Source organism: Pollicipes pollicipes, unplaced genomic scaffold (genome assembly GCF_011947565.3).
Source record: "Pollicipes pollicipes isolate AB1234 unplaced genomic scaffold, Ppol_2.1 Scaffold_4881;HRSCAF=5763_pilon_pilon_pilon, whole genome shotgun sequence".
NCBI classification, from domain to species: domain Eukaryota; kingdom Metazoa; phylum Arthropoda; class Thecostraca; order Pollicipedomorpha; family Pollicipedidae; genus Pollicipes; species Pollicipes pollicipes.
Window position 1 is genome coordinate 30503892 of NW_023596576.1, and position 24005 is coordinate 30527896.

At 51.5% G+C, this 24005-nt stretch overlaps 1 protein-coding gene and 1 pseudogene across 3 annotated transcripts; one reads left to right on the forward strand and one right to left on the reverse strand.

Annotated features, from left to right (window-relative positions):
* Window positions 1-1253: 1253 nt before the first annotated feature.
* Window positions 1254-14474, reverse strand: LOC119100897 (glutathione S-transferase Mu 5). 3 transcript variants are annotated; one of them, XM_037224091.1, is made up of 6 exons: window positions 14309-14474; window positions 13010-13117; window positions 5927-6067; window positions 4638-4820; window positions 4330-4425; window positions 1254-1708 (listed from the first exon to the last, which is right to left on the reverse strand). In XM_037224091.1, exons 2-6 carry the CDS (start codon window positions 13037-13039, stop codon window positions 1508-1510), a joined length of 651 nt encoding a protein of 216 aa, XP_037079986.1. In that variant the 5' UTR covers window positions 13040-13117; window positions 14309-14474; the 3' UTR covers window positions 1254-1507. The 3 variants fall into 3 exon arrangements, with proteins under 3 accessions (XP_037079986.1, XP_037079988.1, XP_037079987.1); XM_037224093.1 differs by lacking the exon at window positions 14309-14474 and adding an exon at window positions 14269-14292; XM_037224092.1 differs by lacking the exon at window positions 14309-14474 and adding an exon at window positions 14130-14262.
* An 8264-nt stretch (window positions 14475-22738) lies between these two features.
* The window catches only part of LOC119100238 (rho guanine nucleotide exchange factor 7-like), a 37183-nt pseudogene continuing 35916 nt past the window's right edge, over window positions 22739-24005 (forward strand).

The following is a 24005-nucleotide window of genomic DNA, read 5'->3' on the forward strand; positions in this document are numbered from 1 at the left end:
CAGGCGGCTGATCACGCGCCGAGTGGCGGTAATGGCGTTGGCTATATGTGCGCAACCCACGTAGCCCAGTATGTTGTTGCCTGTCAATAAGGGCGAGGGCTCGCATCCTGACGGTCTTCCTGGAAACTAAATTGGGCATTCCGTACTTTGGACATTGTGTACCCTGGACGTTCTGTACCTTGGACATTCTGTACCTTGGACATTACGTACTTTGGATGTTTTGTACTTTGGACATTGTGTACTTTGGACATTGTGTACCTTGACATTGTGCTTTGGACGTTCCGTACCTTGGACAATACGTACTTTGGACATTGTGTACTTTGGACATTATAAGCTTTGGACACCCCGTACATTGGACATTGTGTACTTTGGACATTGTGTACCTTGGACAATCTGTACCTCGGACAATGTGAACACCTCCACACCGAGCCGTTTTGGAGGTTATTTCTCATTTTGTATATTCTATACCTTGGACATTATGAAATCTGGACATTCTGTACCTTGGACAATTTGTACTTTGGACATTCTGTACCTTGGACGATATGATACGGACCCATCCTGTCTCGTCGAGACCAAAGCTGACAACCTGACAAAGAGCTTAAGGTCATGGCACCGGCTCCCATCGCTGATTGCCGGTCTGCCATTGATCTGCTTCTTTTCGCTGCTGCTTCCATCCCCCCCCCCCCCCGCCCAGTTCTGGATGGAGTGGGCCTAGTGCACCTACCGACGTCGCGGATGCAGGCGTTTCCCAATGCGTGCTGCTGTCGACGACGCGAGCTCCACTGCCGCAGTTCTCTGCGCCAGCCTGAGACCCCCAGAGGTCTCGTCGTCTCTCCCAAAAGCCGTACGTCCGGACGGCGCTGAGTTATCAGACTTCGGCCAGTGCTGCCAGCAGTGATGCAAGTGGTGGCCCCGGAGCGACCGCTAACAACGCCATCTACTCCGTGTCGTGCAGCGTTGCCATCTGGCATTCGCTCTGGCGCTTGTTGATTATCGTTCGTATAGCACCGTGGAATATCGTCGAGAAAACAAAATCAATTGATAGCACGATAGCATGTCAGCTCTTACATCTATTTCCCCTACTGTAAGGTGCTGTTAAAGTTGTTACATTTTTGTGCATGAAAACAGCTCATTTTGTACACCAGCAGGTCAGTGTTATACTATGCGTATCCCCTTGTTTCATGGTGTCTATTCCCGTTTATGTCATTAATTCCCTGCCTCGCATAAATATCCTAGGATTTAAACTCAGCCTATTAAGCCCCACCGCCGCGACGTGGCAGCAGAGGTCGAGCATACAGGCGATCGTTTATTGTCCCCACGTAACGACTGCCATGTCTGAAGGCATAAGCCCAAAATGATCACCAAAGACAAAGGACCGACAAGGCAGGCAAGGCAGACTCTCTTCCCCCACACAGCCGCCACCAGCCAGGGGTCATCTTTTTTCATTATTAGTGTTTTCGGGAGTGCCGACTGCAGTGATCATTTGGTACCCATGGGCCAGCAGTTATCACTTGTTGCCGAACTTGGCCGCCACGTTGTTGAGCGGACTCTTCATAAACCGGTCGCTGGCCATGTACTTCTTGATGGCGTCCAGCTCCTCGAAGCGGTGCAGAAACTTCTTGAGGTTGTCGTGCGGCTCCAGGAGGCTGGCGTCCAGCAGCCGGTGCTGGTCCAGCAGCTCGTACATCACGAAGTCGACCACCGTCAGCTGTTGAGCCAAACAGGGCCGTAGGTCATTGGGCCGGCGGCAGGAACACACGGGTGGGGGGGGGGGGGGCATCTGTGGGAGGAGGTCGGCCTCAGCAGAACACTGTCTCAAAGACAGGAGCGTTAGACGTTGCAACGTCCGCCCGCGGTGACTTCTGTAACGCCAGGAATGCTTAGCAAGGAGCCAGCTATTATTGTATACACGACCGACCCCAATGCCGTGTGAGGCCAACGCACGATGAATCATGATCATGTTTCGCTAACAAATTGAAGGCAACATCTCAACTATACATCTGCTTCTTCAGTTAAGAGACGGACATGAATAATGCTAACTGAGTGAACCGCCCGTCCGGTCACATGACCGTGGCGTCCATGCGCTGCGAGCGCGGCTCAGGCCAGCACTGATAACGCAGTGTTGACATTCGACACCGCGGCGGAGGCCGATATCGGTCCTTATCGGCTCCGCAATGACCCCACCTAGTGTCCTAGCATCCTAATCGCGCCAGCTTACAGCACGTGAAAGAGCAGGACCGCAGCAAAACCGAGCATGCGGCCGGAAAACCGAGGGTGCTGGCGAGTATGTTTTTTCTTCTTTTTCTTTTTTTGTTCAGTACTTGGACGAAACGCTCGTGTTTTTCTATTACGTAATCCTTCAATAGGAAGATGGGCTGTCGCAGCAGTTGCATCGTCCCGCACCGTCAGCATTGCTTGGCCGCGCGTGGCTAACGCAGCAGGAGTACGCCACCAAGAAGTTAGGTACGATTCCCACCCGCATCCCCACCTTCATACAGGACAGCTACCACGGGCGGCGGCTTCATGGCTCGGCACAGGTCGGAAGTTACCGTCTCCGTCTCGTTAGGAGTCCAGGGTGCAGGTCCCGTTCGGAACACTCTGGTGGCGGCGCCAGTGAGCATACAGCAATCTATGCCGAGTGACGGTTCTGGTTGTTACGTCGCCCGCGCAAATAACGCATGCGACTAAAGCTTGAAACTGGCAAAGATGGTACGTATGCCTTTAATATCGACCCATTTCACTTGCATCCTGCGTTTAGAAGCTCATTGAAAAGATGAGAATAATGAGGTTTTTAGAGACCAATAACTTGCTTTTTAACCCCCAGTGTGCCTTCAAAAAAATCGAAGCACACTAGACTACCTAGTTGTGCTTGACAATGCGACCTGGGAGTCGTTTACACGCGGCCAACACGTTTCAGCCGTCTCATTTTACTTAAATAAGGCATTTGACCCCACCTGACATCACGGCATCCTCATGAAGCTGCGTGCATATTGTGTGCGGGGCCACATGGGTTGGTTTACGTGCTACTACCTGCGTGACCGGCATTTCCGAGCACGAGTAGGGAACGCCCTGAATGGTCGTTTCCCTAGTATACATGGAGTGCCCCAGGGAGGCATCCTCACTATTCCGTTGTTCACTATTTCCAGCGAACGACATCGGTTACCCATTGCCCACAAATGTGCTTCGCCCACTTTTCTTCGACAATTTCGCCATGTCGGCCTGCGCGTCCTCATCGACTTCGGCTGAACGACAGATTCAAATCGACCTTGACAAACTGACGCACTGGGGTTTTGTGAACGCTTTTACCTTTCCACTTACAAAAAACACGTATATGCGCTTCTCATAGACAGAGGGATTGTGCAGAACCTCGTGTGAGTCTGTGGAAGAGCTTTACCATTCCCCCGACGTCGGAAAGCTCTTGGGTATTGCCTTCGGCAGGGGGCTGTCGTACGGCAGGAGGCCCATTGTACAATGCTCAGGGATCGGTAAGCAAAGACAATGAACATCCTCAAGGTCGTCTCGAGGATGTCCTATAGGGCCGACCGGAAGACGCTGCTTCTGCTATATAGGGTGCTTTAAGTTAGATCATGGGTGTCAGACGTTTAAGTCCGCACGTAACTAAGCATTTTTTTTTAGATTAGAGCTCTTTCGACCAGAAATGATCATTTCGAGGCTGTGGGATGAAGGACAATGGTTAACGGTGGGGCAGATTTGCATGCGCCTGGGGGGCCAACCACCGAGCTTTAACCCGCGCATGCGCGCTGGGTACCCGGTCGGGTCCCCCTTTCCAAGGGGTGCTCGGCCCACTCGTGGCTGACGCATGCAGCCTGTCCCGGACAAGCGGGGTGTCGCGAGAATGCAGGATAAAGCGAGATAAGAGGGACGGATCAACGTGACTTAGCAAAAGGCACTCCACACTACTGGCGCACTTGTAGCGCACTCATCCTACACCACGACGGCGCGCGCACTGTGACGGGGGCATTCCGAACCAGCCCAATCGCGAGCCTTCTCGTCGAGGCGAACGAGTCTTCGTTACGTTTACGGCGCGAGATGCTGAGCTCGCGCAGCGCTCCGAAAATTGCTCAGTTTGACGCACATCGGGCCTTTCAGAGCATTTTCTCCGAATACCTGACGCAGCATTTTTCGGCACGCGGAACAAGTTTCTCTGAGCCCATATGTGTACGAATCAGCAGACGTCTGCGGGCGGCAGGCATAAGACACAGCCACCGGACCGATTACCATGGCAGGAATGCTGATACCCGCGCAGAGCCAACAGGCGCATACTGAAGGCGGATGCCGGAATTAAGAGCGTCAATGCAAGGTACTCACATTTCCTCCCGCAAACCACTCGTGGTCGCCAAGGAACTTCGCGAACCTCTCGATCGCGCTCTTCACTTTCTTCAGGTATCCATCCTTCAGATCATCCTGGAACAGGGGGGGGGGGGGATCAGGGTCATCACAGAGCAGCACTGCCTTACTATAAACCACCACCAAGTGAGTTGCCGTCGCCAACCATAACCATCGACGTCCGAAAAGCCGACACGAAACGAACCCGAGAAAGCGCCGCTTCCGCGACTCGAGCCGTGTCGATCGGGCAGCGCGAACGGCGGCGGACGTCCGCGCTGGGGCGCACTCACGAAGTTGGGGTTGTAGCAGAGCTGCACGAGGCCGTTCCTGAAGTCCATGGACTGGTTCTCCATGATGTCGACGCGCACCCGTTCCGGCTCCGTCTTGCCGAGCAGGTCGTGCTTGCGGCCGATGTAGCGCACGATTGCGTTGCTCTGCGTGATGCGCGTGTCGCCGTCGATGAGGTACGGCAGCTGCCGGGAGGACGTGACGGATTACCGGCGCTGCTGCAGTCGGACGCAGGGCGCTCGTCGATGCGGCTGGCAGGGAAAACCATAAGCGTCGCCACACTGCTGGAAACCGGGGGCAATGAAGGCAATGCTTCGCCAGAGGCCTTTGTTCGATTTTCTGTGGTGGAAATCGAACAAAGGCCTCTCAATCCAAAGGAGTAATGGCCACCGCATGATCATCCGAACAACCTGGTTGCTCGGTCACACATCATCATTTGTCATTAGACCCAGAGCACAGCGTCGTAACCCCTTTCACGCGGAGCGTACCGCCTCCACCACTCGCGGCCACTCCCGGCTCGCCTCACACCAAGGCGCGCAACCGCGGCTGATCAGCGGCGTTACAGCTAGGTCAGGGTCCCAGGAGCGACGGAGAGGGCAACCGTGACTGTGAGGGGGGCGGAGTGAGGAGAACGCGTCACATCACGCCGCCACAGTCACGTGAGGCGACCAACGCCGCTCAAAATAGCACGCAGCCGTCCGATCATGCATCGGTTACGATAGCTGTAACCTCACCACGAGCAGCCAGTGAACCATTCGAGGCCTGGTCCAGGTGGTTGCTAAGTGGGTGCTACCACTCATTCCTTACGGTGAAGGTTGAAAGGAGAAAAAGTGGGGCATTGCCAGTGAGCCGGGCAATCATGCAGGTTCGGAACACAGAACGTCGCTTACGTGACTGATCACCGGTGGGCAACTGGCGACCGGCCGCGACGGCCCGTGGGAAGCAGCTGACCGAAACGGAAGGAGTCAAGTCGGCATGAGCGCACGTGTCATGACGTCCGACTACTCACAGCGACACACGTCAGGGACGCGCGGTCCTGACACCGGCGTTATTCGCCGCGAAACCACATAGCTTGCCGTAACACGCTTAAAACCCTTCAGTACAATTTGACTGGAGCCAAAACAAAACTAGCTTAATGGACTGGAAAGGCTTTCCAGCGGCAGTGGGATTAGTGCCTCTGCAACGACATACACTTGGTAGGGATTTCGACCCCAACAAATGTAGCACCAGCATGGGAAAATACGGAACAGAGGACACCACTGTTAGACGCCTATAAGCACCATACACTTACATTGGGAAAGTCCAGCTTGAGCTTCTCTTTGACATCGAACCAACAGGACTTGTCGTAGTCTGGCGGCGGACCACATTGGTATTTCTTGTCTTCAAACTTCTCTCCGGTGTACTCCAGCAGCAGGCGGATGGGCTGTGCCAGCTGCGAACAAGCCACGCTCAATAGCTGTCTCCTATCGTCGTCACCGCCACAGGGGCTACACGACGCACTCAGCTGCTGAGGCTATGTGGCATCGCCTGCCTCTCATTTTGGCAGGAACGGCAGCCACTACGGGAAATCAAACCCTGTGCCTCTGGTGTTGAGGACACGTACCACCATCACCTCACTTATTCATGTTTGGACAGCCGCAACATGAAGCGTGAGCGCAAGGTGCATACATAACCTCTAAACAAATCGGAGCACAAAGCTAATAAATAAGGAGGATTGAGGGACACGAGCGTGCGCAATTCAGGCTGTGAGCTGAGGGCCAGTGGCGTCTGGCTCCCCACCTGAGATAGATGCATTTAGAAGAGCGGCACCATCTACTCGCATCCCCCGTCGCACACACGGATGACCCGCTAACTTGTGCATTACGTGGCTTGCGGGCACTCCACCACCCAGCCCTCGTCACATTCACGAGCTCCATCCAAAGAATATGCTCGTATCCAAAGTTGTATAGGCACGGAAAAATCATACCTTCCAACACATTGGTTACCGCTGGCGATGCGCCACAAAAGGCGCCGTTGGTGATCTCCGCAAATTTTGCATTTCGAGGTGGATTGTCGATCAAATGCCCGACCGCATCCCATTTCAGTTAAAAGGGTACAAATCTCATCAAGCCATCTAATCATTACAGGAATGACTTTAAAAATGACAAGTGGGGAACAGCACCTTTGACAATGCTTGGTTTCAGATCAAGTCCCTGCCGTACGCTTGCCACCGCATCTACCCCCTCTCTCCCCCGCTCCACGGCCTGCACTCCTCGCAAACTGGCACAATCATGAAGACAGGTATTGCCAGGTCCGTATCACTCGGGAGGGTCTGGCCAGCCCGTATACCACGACGTTTACAGCAAGACCACGTTTGCGGGCTGTGCGAGCCTTGAGATTCAGCGTAGTGGTGGTTAACACCATCGGAAGATGAAATGTTCACAGAGATAGCGTTAACACGCGCCCGGATGACCGGTTGGACACCCTTCGCTGGGGGGGAGTCGGTTTGACCCCCTGAGATCTCCGGAACTAAGACAGCTACTGACATCAAATTCCACAGGTGTTCTGACATCTATGTGAACTTACTTAGGTCAAAGTTTTAGGCTGCTAGGTCATAACCTTCAGGTAAAATAAGGTTAAACGAGGTCAAAGTCCAGGTCGGTCTTTGAAGGGCCCGTAGAACCTAGATAACTGTTCTAAACAAAAATTTATGTGCCCATCTAAGGTCAGTGGCCTTGCTTGACCTTTGTAAGGTCACGGTGGCCAAAATCACACAAGATTGCTTTGAACCTTGCATTTGGGTAAATGACAAAAATTGCGCTACGCATGTTCCTGAAAAAACAAAAACGTCGAGCTGAGTCATTCTACGGCAGTGACCTATTCTGACCTTTAAGAAGTCTATGGAAGGTGTATAATGCGGTTCCTATTATCAATAAATTCGGAATGAGCGCCAGGAACTACCCCATACAGCAAGTGCTAGAATAACAAATCAAGTTGGTTTGAATTTGGTCTGACCTTTATACCTGACCTGGGTCAATGTGATTTGGTTATTCAATTGTTGTCTTGTCTAAGAAACAATCTCGGAGATGTCTGGCTTCGTCTAACACTCCGGTTGTTTGATCAGATTGAATGAGTCCCCAGAAATTGCCTTTGCTGAGGCCATGGCCCGACTTTGACCTGCCATAGGCTAGTGGCCTTATAAGGTACATCTAATTTTTATGTCAGACCATCCGCTATTCAATTGTCTATAGCTATGCACAATTTGGCGCGGCTACGCCACACCGCTCGGAAACCATTCCGGAAAAATCAGGGGGGGTCAATCTGAACCCCCCCCCCCCCACCCGAGCGCGTGTTAAAAAAGTGCCCTGCGTCTTATGTGCGCCCGGGGAAGCCATCATGGAGCTCCCGACTCATGACAAAAGCGCCGTGTCGTCTTGGCGGTTGTCATGCCCCCACCCTCCCGCATACGGACGCAGCTTCGTCCTTCCTGTCCGGGCATTACAGTGCGCTTGAGACACGGCAGCGGTTTTCAGGCCACATACCAGGACGACCTAAAGCGGCTTTTGCTGGAGATGTCGTCGGTGGCTGTGAGCGAGATAACAGCCGAGTTGACGGGATTTTACGTAGTTTACCACAGCCGCAGCGCTCTTGTCCGCCTCTCCTGGTTGGCCGAGATCGGCCAAGCTTGTAGCGTCGCAGGTCGTGATAAGTCAGGTCTGTCGCGATGCGCAAGGCGGCCGTGATGAGCCCAGGCAGCGGTGATAAGACAGGGCGCTAGTGACGCGCCACGCTCACCTCATGACACTAGGCAGCGGCGCTGGGGCACAGCGGCGGCGAGCACATTCGTCGCGAAGACTGCGTGATCGCCGTGCTCAGCACCAGCTGCGAGAGCCATGACTTGCTGTATGGGCCACAGTGGCCGGCTGCACCGCATGCCAACCACGGCGTACCAACGCCACCGAGACGTGGCGTTCGTGTCGCGCGATGGCGATGACTTGCTGATGAATTATTGACTCAAATGTCAGCGACACTTGACGATAACGGCGACCCCCCCCCCCCCCCGCGTGGTCGCCGTCATCAGACCGGTCCGGGCTGGTGCGGCCTGGCGAGCTCGCCACTCGGCGGCCGCGGCGGCTGCTCGCAAACTGCGCCGCAGAAGCGTTCAAAGCTTGCTGTCTGTGCTTGTGTCAGGCGGGCGTGTAAGTGTTGGAAATTCTGACGTCATATATGTAATGACAACCACACCGAACACGTGGCATGTTTATATGCGGTTCTCATCGATCGTACACACACTCGCTTCAAGTGAAGGGAGGTGTGCCGCGGTACGACTGGGGCCGCGCCTGACCTCCCACCTTGCCAAGTGGCGTCCCTCTGCTAGCCGGCTACGCTGCCAGGAGCGGGCCGAGATTTCGATGGCATGCATCAAGCGCGCTGTTTTTGCGGCTGGTTATAAACTCTGCCACAACCACGAGTTTTGTTTCGTAATCCAGAGAAGTCACGACTAGCGGAAAACCGAACAAAAATGTAGCGATAAGTGAGAAATCGAGAACTTTGGGAGATACTATGTCAAACGCAGGATGAAGAAGACTGTGACTTGCACGTTGCATGCCGGGACGTTTAAAGTGAAATTGTGAAATATGGCGTATGACTGTGATCATGACTGTGCTGCAGGATCGCAACCAGGATTTTCTTAAGACAGGTGGGGGGGGGGGGGGGCGGAGCTCGGTGGGTAGGCATCACGTAATCTTTTATTTCCTGTCGGGGGACATCTATGGCGAAAAAATGCGGGCCTGAGGAGGGGCGCCTCTCCCCCTTGGCCGCGTACTCCTCCTATGATGCCTCCCATATATAGAGAGGTCTTTTAGCTGCTTGCTGGACGTCTGGCTTCTGCGTGGTCATTCTGGCCACTGACGAGTCCTCTTGTCATCCAGATGCTCAGATGTCTGTCTGGTTATCAAGAATCCCACGGGCCGTCCAGACCCTCTGCATACGTTCAGAGCCTTTTACATACTAAAGCCACGCGGCATACTCGTGATCCCTTTTAAGGCTGCCAGCACCACAATGTTACAGCCCAGCAGTCAACCTTCTGTGGTAGCCAGAGCGGCTGTCCACAGTTGGACGGCTGCCGAGTCTCTATCGGTTCGGTGACCTCCGGGGTCGCGACCGCAACGCTCCGCGTCTTGGCGTCAAGTCCACCAGCGGCGCCCGTCGGACCAGCACCATTCTGCATGGCCCAGCGTGGGTGTCCGCCGGTCATCCGTGCGAGATGGCCCGGTCCGGCGAGTGTAGACACATGGCGACCTCCGCTCGTCAGTTGGCTACTCCCCACACCATGGCAACCTACGAGAAGGCTGCCCGATCTTTGCAGCGCTAGAGGGAACTGAGAGCGGAGGAACACTTGTTTCACAAGGGCTTCCGTTTCAGGAGTGTTGTTGGCAACATTTTGTAAATGGACATTGCACGTGCATTGGCTGTACGCTGCCTGTGCCCAGGAACACGTCGAACAGTCGGCTCCGCGTCGTTCGGAGCCCTGCCGGTCCATTCTCCAAGCACGAGCAAGGCTGGGCCCGCGATTTGCATGGGTCGGGATCCCTGAAACACTGAGAGTGTTTGTCAGGTGCCCAGAGTGCCTAATAGGGGGTCCTGTGTCGACGCGGGACCCGGGTCGGCCAGGGGAGCATTTGCTGAACAGGGACAGTGACGAGACCCAGAATGCTAGACGGCCTTTTTGGTTTGTCGGGACGACAGCGCAGTTTGTCTCCAGCTTCCACTTAGCCTGATTGTGTGTCAGCTCAGTAGATCTATACGTTTTGAAAATTTCACTCAGTCTCATATCAGTGCTCCACAAGCTTCATTTTAACAACCCACGAATAAAAGGTACTATGCCAGTGTTTGAGCACATAGCCTCAGCCTGTGCCAGTTCGGTTCTTAAATAAACAGTGTGGCCGAGTAAGACCACATCTGAAGAGAGTGCGTGAGCTTAGCCACGCCCCTGGTGCATGTTCATGGTATTCTACAAACATGACGAATGGAAAAAGCTACACAATGTTCGGATCCCTAACAACCAGACAGGCCGCGCTGTGCATTTTTTTTTTTCACTCAGGGCTGTCGTCATCCTCCGGCCTAAATTTATCAATGGGATGCGAGCGAGCCCGCCTGACGTTCGACGCATGAAGACGACGACGCATGAACCGTCTCGACTAGCGGCCGCCAGGCGAACAGGAATCGATTCGACGTCGCTCCCTTCGGCACACCATCCTAGGCTGCACCAATGTCTGACCATTTTGTTGCATCGGGCGGTCCGCCGGGCCGGAGTCCTGTTTTATGCTAACTGGAGCCTAGTAGCTCGATGGATTGGCTTGCGGTAGGTTCACCTGAGAGCAGCAGCTGTGATGCGCAACATTTATTGGCATCCCGGCGGTGCAGTTTTGAGTCCACCCGGTGTGCGCAACATTTAGTGGCATCCCGGCGGTGCAGTTTTGAGTCCATCCGGTGCTCCCAAATGATTGATAATTTCTCATACCGAGCGCTTCCTGGGCATAACGCGCGGCATACCATCCTAGAATAGCTTGCTTCCTGAGCCCTATAATACAGTCTCGGTTCTTTAATTACCTTCAAAATTAGACCAAACTGTAAAGTTTCCTCATTTATTCATACCTACCCTGATCGTGCTGATCAATCCACCCACTAAACGGGTGGCAGGACATGCGATCGCTGAAGTCCGTTACCACAAGTGCGGCCGCCCCGGGGTTCAACGTATACCCCGATGACGTCACACAGGGATCTTTGCTGAGAAGTGCGTAGTCCGGACGATACCACCTGATACAAATCGTCATTTCCAAGGCGCTTTGTTATTCCTATCACATTTTTGGTTTTGACAGCTGTTGCGCGTTTGATCCGCGAAAAGCGCAGTGCTCCATTCATCCCATTGATCACTGATATTGATCGTGATTTGTGAGGTGTGTCTTGTGCATAAAACGAGAAAGGTTGCGAGCTCTTTCAAGCAGTTTACCTGTTTTAAGCTATCAAATATGTGATCCGAAGATACTTAATTATTTGGAACGTTACATGTCCAACTGATGATATTGCTATAAAGGGAAATCTGGACCACCATTGCAAAAACTTGGCAATTTTTAATCCTTGAATCAGGTGCTGCTACTTTGGTGCTTGTTTTGCCCTTTTCACACATTCATTTCCCCAGCTGCTGGTTTCTTGTCATCATAATACTATCATATCCCAGTTTTGTGAAATCAATCAACAACATACAATGATATTGCAAGCATTAATGGTCAAAACTGCACACTTGTTCAAAATAATTATGTTGATCATTGGTTTGATGTTAAATATGTTGTTTTGGATGCATGATTTTGAAAAGGTGGTAACCTTTCTTATTGTGAGATGTAGCGAGATGTTTACCTCAAGTTATGAAATTAGCACAACCTGGGTTACTGGTGTGTCATATCTGCTTTAGGTGGGACGGTACAGGTTCTGGTGCTGTGAGTGAAAATAGGAATTTTCATTATTATTTTGCATTTTGAACCACTATAGTTTTGTAGTTTTGAAATTGAAAGGAAGTGCTCCATGTATGCATTGGGTCTTGAGCTGAAATAGCCATTTTGAACATCATTCGGTGCAGGTCACCAAGGCATCCATGTCACCATGACAACACCATAAATCCTGCCATTCCACAAGTCATGCAGAGATGAAGGCCAATAAAATATAATTGTTGAGACCTTCACATCAGGCTATGATATCTTCTATTGTGAGCATGATTTCCAAGATGTTGACAGCATTTTCACTACATGGAGAAATTGTGTCATGTAGAACAGCATTTTTGACTTAAAAGCATGCCAACAGGTATAAGTGAGCCTAATTCATAATATCTGAGCCTTGCCTCAGTATCTTTAAATGTAGAACATTCCCTTGAAGGGATAAATAGCATACATTTTTTAGCATGTGGCCATTTTGATCTGCAGAGGCCTGCTATATCCAGCCCACAATGCAGCCAAAAGCCTGTAGGTTAGTTCAGGTTAGATGGCAGTAAGTTGAAAAGTTGTGTCTCTTAACTCTAGACTCCCTCAACTTCCTCTAGGCTCTACACCCTCAAGCATCATATAGTGACTGGTTATGCAATAGTCCTCTCTTGGCAGTTGCCACTACCACTTGACACCATCAGACAGTAAACTGTTTTACAAGCAGCAAGGGGGCTAATTGCAATACCATGACTGGATGTAGTTATGTTTAATACTATATCAGTCTGATCAGACAGCTTAGAATCCCTTGTACTTATGCCACAGAAAAAGCAAAAGGGCTAATTGCAATATCATGACTGGATGCAGTTAGGCTTAATACTGCATCAGTCTGATCAGACTGTTTAGACTGCCCTTGTACTTACGCCACGGATGTTCCAGTACCCAAGTTCCATAATGAGCTTTTGGTGCAATCACTAGATGTGATGTCTGTTCAGAAGACCTTGAATAACAACCGGAGTGAGGTATGATGCCTGAAAAGGAAAGCATTGTTGAGATGTTAACTGAGAGCAACAGCAAAAGCAACAATATGCTGGGAGTCAGGACACCAGCCTGTGACAAAGTGATGACTGAATGATGCCATCCAAACCTACCTGCACACAAAAACTCACAAACAATTGAGAAATGAAAAACACAATTGGAATCAATTTTGCATGATGCAATGCCACAGGGCTTTTGTTAGATCTTCCCCAAGAGGTGGATGGAAAAGGCCACATTTAAAAAGGTTGAAGCCTAGGAAAAACTGATGTCCATGCTGCCCTGCCGCCAATTCCTGTGTCTGTTCATCAAATTCACACACATGGTAAAGCAGATGACAAAAGCAAGAAATTTGCACACATGCAACTCTTTCTGGGGCCCCAGTTGGGAAAAGCATGCATTACCATGGGATGGACCCAATGAGGCAGCACTATAGTGCCTTAACTGGAACACTCAGTATGGCATAAGTTCCAGAGGCAAAAGTTTGGGGGTGCCACACATCTGAGTCATCTGGAAATTCCTCTAGTCTGGATGAAATACCATCCGGCACTGGCATTGTAGTGCAGTTAGGTTGGTGGTTCTTTGCAGCCTCTATGACAGTCTTCATTTTCTGGAAGCACTCTATTTTCCTTAACTGCAACATTCAATTCTCACAAGGTGTGACACATTTCAAAAGGCAGGAGGATGAATGTGGAGGTTTGGATTTGGAGAAAGCAGCTAGTTACCAACTTCGGGAGAAATTAACATTGACACTGTGGCAGTGCATGGAAATAAGGTACTTAACAGGACTTTGTCTCTAAAATGAAGGCTATGTTATCAATGGTTCATCTGTGGTTTCATCAGTCCTAGTGAATCTAATGACTCAAAAAGTAGGTGGCTAATTGATATAATGTGACTTGAATGGATAGCACTGTATCCATCTCAGGGATTATCCAATCTGGTGTGGTTGAAAAATGGCTCATTCAACACACAGGATACAAGCTCATAAGATATTGCACAATCTCATACCGAAATTATACTGATGAGCGAATTTGCGGGTGTGCGGTGCCAGCGGCGATGGATCACCGTTGTCGGATGCCAATAACCAAACGCCACTCAGCGAAATCACAAAAATCGTGAATCAAGTCACCACATCTAAACAACGCACGAATGTCCCAACCCCGCCGGTCTGTCCATACAACACCCACCTGCCCCGCAAACTCGGCGCGAACTGGTGGTCGTTATTTTTTTAACAAGTCACGAGAGCGCGCTCATTGGCCGTGCGGCTAACGACTAACGCCATAAGCGTTTGGACTAGTCCATTTTGCACACATGGGAAAGGTGAGGAAGCGAAGTCTTGCTGGCGTTTGGTTGGCCGTTTGACGTTTACAGGCCGATGGGGAACCATTTGCGGCGCTTCAATTTAGCGTCGGGATTCTTAACGCATTCAGATAGGGGTCAATTCTACCTGGCACAGGCTTTTCCGAAATAATTTCCGAACGCCGTGGCGAAGCCGCGCCAAATTTTGCAAAGCTGTAGACCAGTGAATAGTGGATCGTTTGGCATCAAAAATTTAGATGTGCGTTGTCGGGTCGATGATCTGAAGCAGGTCGAAGCAGACCATGGATTGAGCGAAGACAATTTGTAGGGAATCGTTTAATACAAAGAATGCACCAAAGGATGTTAAACGAAGCCGATCCATGCATTTGCACCAAAGGATGGTAAACGAAGCCATACATCTCTGAGATGTTTCGTAGACAATGCAGCGATTGAATGAGTAAATCTCCTTGACCTAGGATCAGGTGTGAAACCGTACAGAACACGTAACGAGGTCAGGGGAGGGCACCCCACATCCCAGGAGATGCATGGGCACCTAGTGCGCCTGTCTGGCTATGGGCATGTGCATCAGATAGCTGCATTGTCGAATCAGGATACTCTGTTTCGGTATTTCTAGATTTGGAGATCCTCTTTGTGAATAGGAAGGACCCTGTACTGGATCAGGAGACATCCCTTTTAACCAAGGGGTCCTTGCCTGGCACAGTGGTGCAGCAAGGACCTTGGTGCCCTTGCCTAAAGGACCTACACATGATTTCAGGCACGACATCGCTCTACACCTGAATTTCGCGCCTCAAAGGGCTTGGAGCCTTTTGAGATGCCCTCAGGAATTGGGTACCTCTGGAAAATAAAGATTGTGGTGCCCGAAATGGTGGTTTTGGTGCTCCTTTGTCAAATGGTCCGATCCAGGATTTCGCCAATTGGATACGGACCGGATACTTTGTGCCCCTCGGAATTCGGTACATCGGGAAAATGAAGATTTGGGACCCTTTGCGTTGCCCCTGAAATTCGGTTTCTCTCGAAAATCAAGGCCTGTAGTCCCGAAATGAACGTTTCCGTACTCCTCCACCAAGCCATTTCGGTGCCAGGAAGAGCTACCGAAACCTCATAAGTGGGGTTGGGTGGGTGGTACTGTCCCCATACTCCTCTCCCGTCTAGATTCATCCCGCGTGCTAAGCACTGTTCGATTACAATGAGAAGGACGAAATAATTCAATTTTGACAATCTTGAAGCACACGGATGGATCGAAAGCGGATAGCGTTGTTGGATGTGCTTCTGTACAGGGTCCTGTCACGCGGTCTTCTGCTTTGCCCGGTCGCGCATCGGTCTACACATCCGAGCTAGTAACCATTCTTAAAGCACTTTATTTCATAGAAGTTGATAGTGGCGATCAGCACTTAATTTCATCGGACTCTCTTAGTAGTCTTACGGCATTGGAGGATTTGGATTCATCACATCCCATCGTTGCTGTAGCTGCATCAGCATCGGCATGTACAGAATCAGCTACTTGCTGATGCCGTAGCAAGACGTGTCACACACGTACAGCTCACATCCCCAGTATGACAGTCCCTGCTAACGACCTCAATGCAGTAGTGTCGGCATTCATGTGTAAACAGGGGCGAGTGAATTGAGGTGCGCATGCCGCCAAGAAACTGAGAGAGATAAAGCCCCTGTTGGGACCATGGGCGTCCAGCTGTCGTAAGGTGAGACGAGATGAAGTAACGCTACGCCGCCTGAGAATAGGGCATACATACGCAATTCACCGATACCTGGTTTGTGAGGGAGACCAACCGTGATACCCTCGCTGTAGAGATCGCTACACCGTACGATATGTGTTGATAGATTGTGCCCATCTCGTTTCGGAACGCATGCACCATTTTGGATCAGCTTCCGTGCGTCAAACGCTCTATGGCATCTTGACAGACGGCTCGAGCTTAGTAAAGGGCGGTCATATTTTTAATTTTCTTTAAGACATGCGATTCCCTGCCATGTTTCGGACGCAATCTTGTCTCCTCGCTTTTTGACGCATCTGTTAAATAAAAAGTAAGTTATGGACGCCATGTGATCATCGTAGTCGGAGCACCCAAAGCCCAAATCATCATCATCAAGGATATACGTTAGTTCTTTCCTGTCAAGGAGCCCATCGAGTACCGAGGACAGTAATACACCACGGGGTGTATTACTGTCCCCGGTCAAGGGCTGAAAGGCCGTCCTGTCCCACCGTGGTGTGTTTTCAGGTCATCGTTCTGGCGACACGGGGTGGCATCCCCTGGCCGATCCGAAGGCCGTTAGAGGGATGCATCACATCACACTGGTCCGCTTCCTAACGTGGCAGGCCTTCTGATCAGCATATCTGATCCCGGACCGACGCGTGAATCGTCCTTAACCAACAACATCTGCTCGCAGCAGGTTGTCAAGTAATTTGCACATAGGCTCCAGTTAGGTTTAACGGGCCCTTGCTGCAATAGGGTTGCAGGTCTCACCATTTGGTACTGGGGCCTTGACGGGCACAGACCTCTTCTTTTACCTTAGTGTGAGCAGTCATCGTAAGTTCTTATATTTTCCTTAAATTTCAGAGGGCCCCGACCAACGCAGGAGACCCTCTTTCATTCGGGCTTCCGTCCCCGTTGCTGCTGAGCAAATCCGCTGACCGATTCAAGGCCCCTTTTTGACAAAGGAGGACCACGGTGCCCTGTTACGCAATGTTGGCCTCTGAACGATGCAGGAGCCCGACCAACGTAAATCGCAGACCCGACCTTGTTCCTACTTTGGCAATGGGCCCCCACAGTTCAGACCAACATGGAGCCGACTGTTTGTTATTGGTGATCTCTGGCCGAAAAAGAGGAACACTATTTCTCAGGGGTCCCTATCGGTGCAAGAGATCATCACACTGACATTTAAAATCACGGCCCTATGGGCGGGGGTCGTGAATGTGACCTACAGCCGGCCCTTCAGACCCTTTAGCCATCCTGTCGGGCCCTTGATCTTTTGTCTCGAGAGACTCTTTGGCCTCTTCTCGGGACCCCTCAAACACCGCTCCGACTCGGGGTCACTAGCCGCCACAGGATCATTGTTCGGCACTGTGCCCCTAACCGACACAGGAGCCTCTCATTATGTCAAGGACTCCGAACACTGAAATTCACTGACTCCAGCCTCGTTTCTGCCTGGGAAACGGGTCTCAAGGGCTGAGAAGGGCATGGAACCGAATGTTAGGTGTTCTTGGCCTCTGACCGACGTAGACACCCGCATCGTCTCAGGAGTGCAAGAGTGCAAGAGGACCTCTGACTGATATTTCAGGCCACGACCCTAAAGCCAGTCCTAAATGTGTGTGACCTAATGTGACCTAAAGCCAGTCCTTCGGTTTCTTATGCCCTCCAACGGGGCCTTTGATCGTCGGTTCTGGTGTGCCGCCCAGACCCCTCTTCTAGCCTCATCGAACACTTCCCTTGGTCGGGTTGTGGCCCTTGCGAGCACAGGACCCTCTGTAAGGCGCTGTGGGCCCCTGACAGATACAAAGCCCCAGACCAGTGCAAACCACTGCCCCTGGCTTTATCCCCGCAAGGGCACCGGCCTCGGTCGATGTAGGGGACTAGCGCCCCCTCGGGTCCCAGCTCCGGTAACGGGTGGACAGCGCAAGCTGTTCCTCTCAGGGCGTAACGACCCTGCCAGCACGCGAGCTCCCTGCTCCAATATTTAGAAAAGATGTGCTATCAGACACTGTGGCGCACGGTGGTATGCTGTTGGCAATGCACCACAGTGTGCCTGCGCAGCAGCTGAGGCTGCAAACCTCGCTCCAAGCTGTTGCTGCACGTGTACATTTTAATAATCATCTTGTAACCCTGTGCTCGGTGTCTTTGCCGCCGGGGCTCAGTTTTCCATTGGTGCAGCTCAGACAGTTGATGGCAGAGCTCCCTCCGCCTTTGGTTATCTTGGGAGATTTTAACGCACACCTTACCGCTTGTGGTTGTGATGACAGCAGCGCACGGGGACGTTCTTTAGAGCAATTTATTCACAAGGGGCCGCTCTGTGCTTTTGAATACGGCCGATCTCGGACGCATTTTACATTACCGGCAGGTCAGACGTCGATTTTGAACCTAAGCCTGGTGAGTCCGCAGCTCGCGGAGCTTTTTACGTGGACTATAGCCGACCGCTTCCCAGTGTGGTTGGAATGCTGTGACCGGGCGGTCCTCGGCCCTCGACCACGACGATGGAATCTCAAAAAAGCAGATTGGGGTGAGATTGAGTCTCAGCTAGAAACAGACTTTGGTGCACAGGCCGTGGATGGTGCAAACTACTCGATCGAACACTTCACGTCCGCGCTTTTACGTACAGCGAACGCAAGCATCCCAAATACATCTGAGGTTCCTCGTCGCACGCCGGTGCCGTGGTGGACCGAAGAGTGCCGAGCTGTTATCCGGGCACGTAGGCGGGTCTTTCGGGCCTTTGGCCACCACGCCACAACCGATAATTTAATCGCATTTAGGAAGGCGAGAGCTTTGGCCCCGCGCACCATCCGGGAGGCAAAGCACGTCTCCTGGCAAGAGTACGTGGGACGCCTAAATCGTTTCACCCATACGTCGCAAGTATGGTCGCAGATTAAGCGTGTCTCCGGCCAGCTTTCCGCGGTTCCTCTACCGGTTCTTGAGGTTGGTGGACAGGACATTTTACACCCCGCTGACGTCGCCAATGCTGACGAGATCGATCGTGCGCTTGCGGAACGGTATAGAGGCGGTAGCGTTGATCCCCAATTCCTGCGTGATAAGGCGCGTTGTTAGGCAAGTCCAGTGGACTTTTCCACCTCTGTGCACCTTGCCTACAACGAACCATTTACAATGGTGGAACTGAGGGCAGCTGTTAGCAGGCTTCGGAGCGTATCAGAGGGTCCTGACGAGATACATAACGACATGATTCGACATTTACCCATCCGCGTACTGGACGTTCTTTTAGCCAATTTTAATCGTCTGTGGGAACGAGGTGAATTTCCGAACATTTGGCGAGAAGCTGTTGTGGTGCCCCTTTTAAAGCCAGGTAAGGGCGGCAAAGATCCGCTTCACTGCAGGCCCATCTCTCTTACATCTTTACTGTGCAAGGAGAGACTCGTCAATGGTCGTCTTTCGTGGTTTTTAGAGAAACATGCCAGTTTGACTGATTCTCAGTGTGGTTTTAGGAAACATCGTAGCACGCTGAACCATCTTCTTACCTTGGATGCTGTTGTCCGTGCTGCTTTTAAATAGCGTCGCCATGTGGAACCTGTCTTCTTTGACATAAAGGGCGATTACGATACCACATGGCGACATGGTATACTTATGAAGGCTTTGAAGCACGGTATTCGTGGCAACATGAGCTATTCTTTACAGCACTTCTTAGCGGGACGTTTTTTCGTGTCCGTGTTGGTTATCAGGTTTTTGATCGTTTCTTACAACGGAGCGGTGTGCCACAAGGTGGCGTTTTAAGCTGTCGCGCTTTTTGCGCTCATGATCAATGACGTCGGAGATGCATTGCCTCAGTCCATCGGTCACTCGTTGTTCGTCGACGATTTTGCAATCTGGTGCAGCGCTTCTCTGACCTCAGCTGTGGAGCGTCAGTTGCAACTAGCTGTAGCACGTCTGGAGAGGTGGGCCACGCTGAATGGTTTTCGTTTCTCCACATTCAAAACGGCGAGTGTGCACTTTTGTCGCCGTCGTGGTCGCTGCCAGGATGTAGCGATCCGACTGTATGGCGAAGCGATCCCATTTGAGCCCGTGGTCCGTTTCCTGGGCGTGCAATTGGATCGCCGCCTTACTTACAAATACCATATAAAGGCGTTGCGAGCCAAGTGTTTTAAAACCCTGAATGTCCTGAAGTGCATTGCACGCACGTCATATAGTGCGGACAGGAAAACGCTCTTGCTCTTCTATCGCTCTTGTCAGATCGAAGCTCGACTATGCTTCTTTTGTTTATGACGGCGCTTGTGAGTCAGTAAAGCGCTCCTTAAACACGATACATCAAACTGCCTTACGCATCGCAGCAGGTGCATTCAGGACCTCTCTGACAGCGAGCCTCCTTGTTGAGGCCCACGGGCGCCCTTTGTCCACTAGGAGAAAGGTACTGGGCATGAGATGCACCTGTAAGTTGGCGCAGTTCCCCGATCACCCAACATGCAAGTGGGTCTTCTCGCGCAGAACAATACGAGTGTTTCTGACTGGGAGAGTACATCAGATTGCACCTTTCTGTGTAAGGATTTTCGTACTTTTGCAGGAGTGTGGTATTCGCACACGGCATGTGATTCGTTGGGAAATTCCCGAGACCTCTCCCTGGGAGCTCTATGTAGATGTCTCACTTTCCCATTTTGAGAAGAGGCAGGTGTCCCCGGATGAGTTTCGGCTGAGGTCTCTGGAGTTGATTGCGTCATACCCGGATCACAAGAAGACCTACACGGACTGTTCGAAAGCGGATGCCGGTGTTGGATGTGCTTTTGTTCAAGGTCCTGTTACACGGTCTTTTGCTTTGCCTGGTCACGCATCGGTCTTCACATCCGAGCTAAAAACCATTCTCAAAGCGCTACATTTAATAGAAGTTGACAGTGACGATCAACACCTAGTTTTATCGGACTCTCTTAGTAGCCTCATGGCACTGCAGGATTTGGATTCATCACATCCCATCGCTCAGAACATTTTAACTCTTCTTACCACACTGTCCCAACCCGGGAAGCAGGTGGTGTTCTGCTGGATGCCGAGCCACGTTGGCATATCGAGCAATGAAGTAGCTCATGCCGCGGCAAGACGTGCCACACATGTATCTAGCATTCCTACTGTGCCAGTCCCAGTTAACGACCTATGCAGTAGTATCTGCATTCATGCTGAAGCAGCGGCAACCTAACTGGGACGGGCGTGCGGCCAATAAACTGAAAGAGATAAAGCCCCGGTTGGGACCATGAGCGTCCAGTTGTTGTAAGGTGAGGCGGGATGAAGTGACTCTATGCCGCCTGAGAATAGGACACACATGCGCAGCTCACCGATACCTGTTACATGGGGAAGACGAACCGCGATGTCCTGGCTGCGGGGATCATTACACCGTCCAACATGTCCTAATAGATTGTGCCCACCTCGCATCGAAACGCATGCGCCATTTTGGATCTGGGTCCGTGCGCCAAACGCTCTATGCTATGTTGGGAGACGAATCAAGTCTAGTAAATGACGTTCAATTTTTTTGTTGTTTTGAAGGCATACAATTCCATGTCATATATCAGGCGTAGCCTTACCTCCTCGCTTTTTTCACGCATCTGTTAAATAAAAGGTAGGTTACAGGCGCCATGTGACCAATGTAGTCGGTGCGCCCCAAAGCCCAAATCACCACCACCACGCCCCTGGCTTTATAGCTGATTGGAAAGTGGGTCCTCAGGCCCATACTGACACGGAACCCACTATGTGATACGGTGGTACCTGGCCGACATGTAGGCCCATATCGGCTCAGGGGTCCCCGATCGGTGCGAAGAGCCCTCTGGCTGTTTTCTGAGGGTCCGTCTTTGCAGGTCGAGAACCCTGAATAATACTCCGACCAGCCCTTCATGCCTTTAGACCCTCCAATCGGGCCCTTGATCGTCGAAACCGGTGGGCCTTCTAGGCTCTTTGGGCCACCTCGAACACTGCCTCAGGCCGGCTCAAGGTCTCTTGCCAACACAGGGCTCCTGTTAGGCGCTGTGAGGCCCCGGCTCTGCCTCTGCTTGAAAAATGGGCCTTTAGGCCCACGGCGCCACGGAGCCAACTGGGCGTTACTGGTGGTGTCTGACAGAAATGTAGGCCCGTATCAACGCAGTGAGCCGCTGATCGGCGTGCAGGGCTCTTTGGCTGGCGTTGGAATGCCCGGCCCTGCGGGCCGGTGATCCTGAATGAGACCTCTGGCTGACCTTTCGGGCCCTTCGGGCCCTCAAATCGGAGCCTAAGGAGAGGCATGCGCCCCTTGCCTGCCCTCTGTGAGCCGAGTGAGCCCCCCCCCCCCCCCCAAAAAGAGCTTCTTCCTCACCCGCCCTGCCCGCCCTCTGCACACTGGGGGATGCAGTCACGTTTAGCATCGTTTTGGCCCAAAGACCTCCGTTGCATCATTTGTTTGGGTTTCTGAAACAACTCTGTGGCATTTTTGCCTTCTCAGAGGTTGAAAAAACGTCATGCGCATGCCTTCATATTTGGTAGCATCTATCACTTTACACTGGCAGCATTGTGATTTGAATCCCAGTCGGCTAGAACTCTCAGGTTTACCTTGAGATATTTCTTCAGGAAAAGTCGAGCGAATTGGAAGCAATTATTCGCTCGCTCGCTGGGTGTGAGTGGACGGCAGGGCGCGGACATACGTGAAGTATTGCGTTCGGGAGGGGGGCGATTGGGCACTGGAGCAAGCTCCTGTTTATTAGCGCAGTGAAGGGCGCGCGTTCCATTTAGGTGAGTGAGTTGCAGTGAGATGTTAGTTAAGCAGGATGTCTCACAGTCCGTGTTGCGGGTCCTAGACCACAGGGGATTACGAGACCATTCCAGACCTTTTGTTTACTGCGCGAGAAGTTCTTACCAGGGTGGGAAAAGTTTAATGAAGACAACCTGCCTTATTAACGTCTCCCACCCCCAATTCCCTCCAGGCCTAGGGGCCACGCCTGAAAGCTAACCTAGCCTCAGATAGTGATGTGGGTCATAGGAAAGGCCAGCAACACTGCAGTGGTCAGCAAATGGAATGCCCTCCTTCATGTTGCGGTTGCCTCCATTATCTCAATATAGTTCAAATCCAGACTTGACTTGCACTGTGACTGGCCACACATAATGCAGAAAATTCCAAACCAGGTTTGGTGAAGTTTACCCTGTTGGGTCAGGGCATACTTTCCTACCTAACGTTAGAAAAAATCATTGTACACCATTCGTCGTGTTTAAGGCAGGACATCGTAAATAATCACAAAACAGGTAGATTCATGCTCTTACCTTCAGATTTTTTAATAATTATGATAGCGAGCTGCAGAGCGCCGCACACACACAGCAGCCGCGACACCAGCGCCTCAGTGACCTTGCCCGCGCCATTACTGGGAGCTGTCACAACATTACTGTGCATCAAGCAGCATCAATAACCATAAAAATGTACCTGGCCAAGGTAAGAAGAATCCATGAAATTTGATCCTCGACGCCAACACCGGAGGATGGGTTGCAGGGGGATTGGGTGGGAAATGTTAAGCAAAATGAGAGCAGGGCGGCTAAATAGAAGCTCACTATATGGCATGGCACCTATATATGCCTATGCCACCTATATATATATATGCCATGCCGTGCCTATGGCACCTATATATGACATGGAACATGGATGCCATTGGGACACTGGGTTGAAGGGGATATCAGGTGGGGAGGTTAGGTTGGGTTAGGTTAGGTTAGGTTAGGTTAGGTTAGGTTAGGTTAGGTTAGGTTAGGTTAGGTTAGGTAGGTTAGGTTAGGTTAGGTTAGGTTAGGTTAGGTTAGGTTAGGTTAGGTTAGGTTAGGTTAGGTTAGGTTAGGTTAGGTTAGGTTAGGTTAGGTTCGGTTAGGTTAGGTTAGGTAGGTTAGGTTAGGTTAGGTTAGGTTAGGT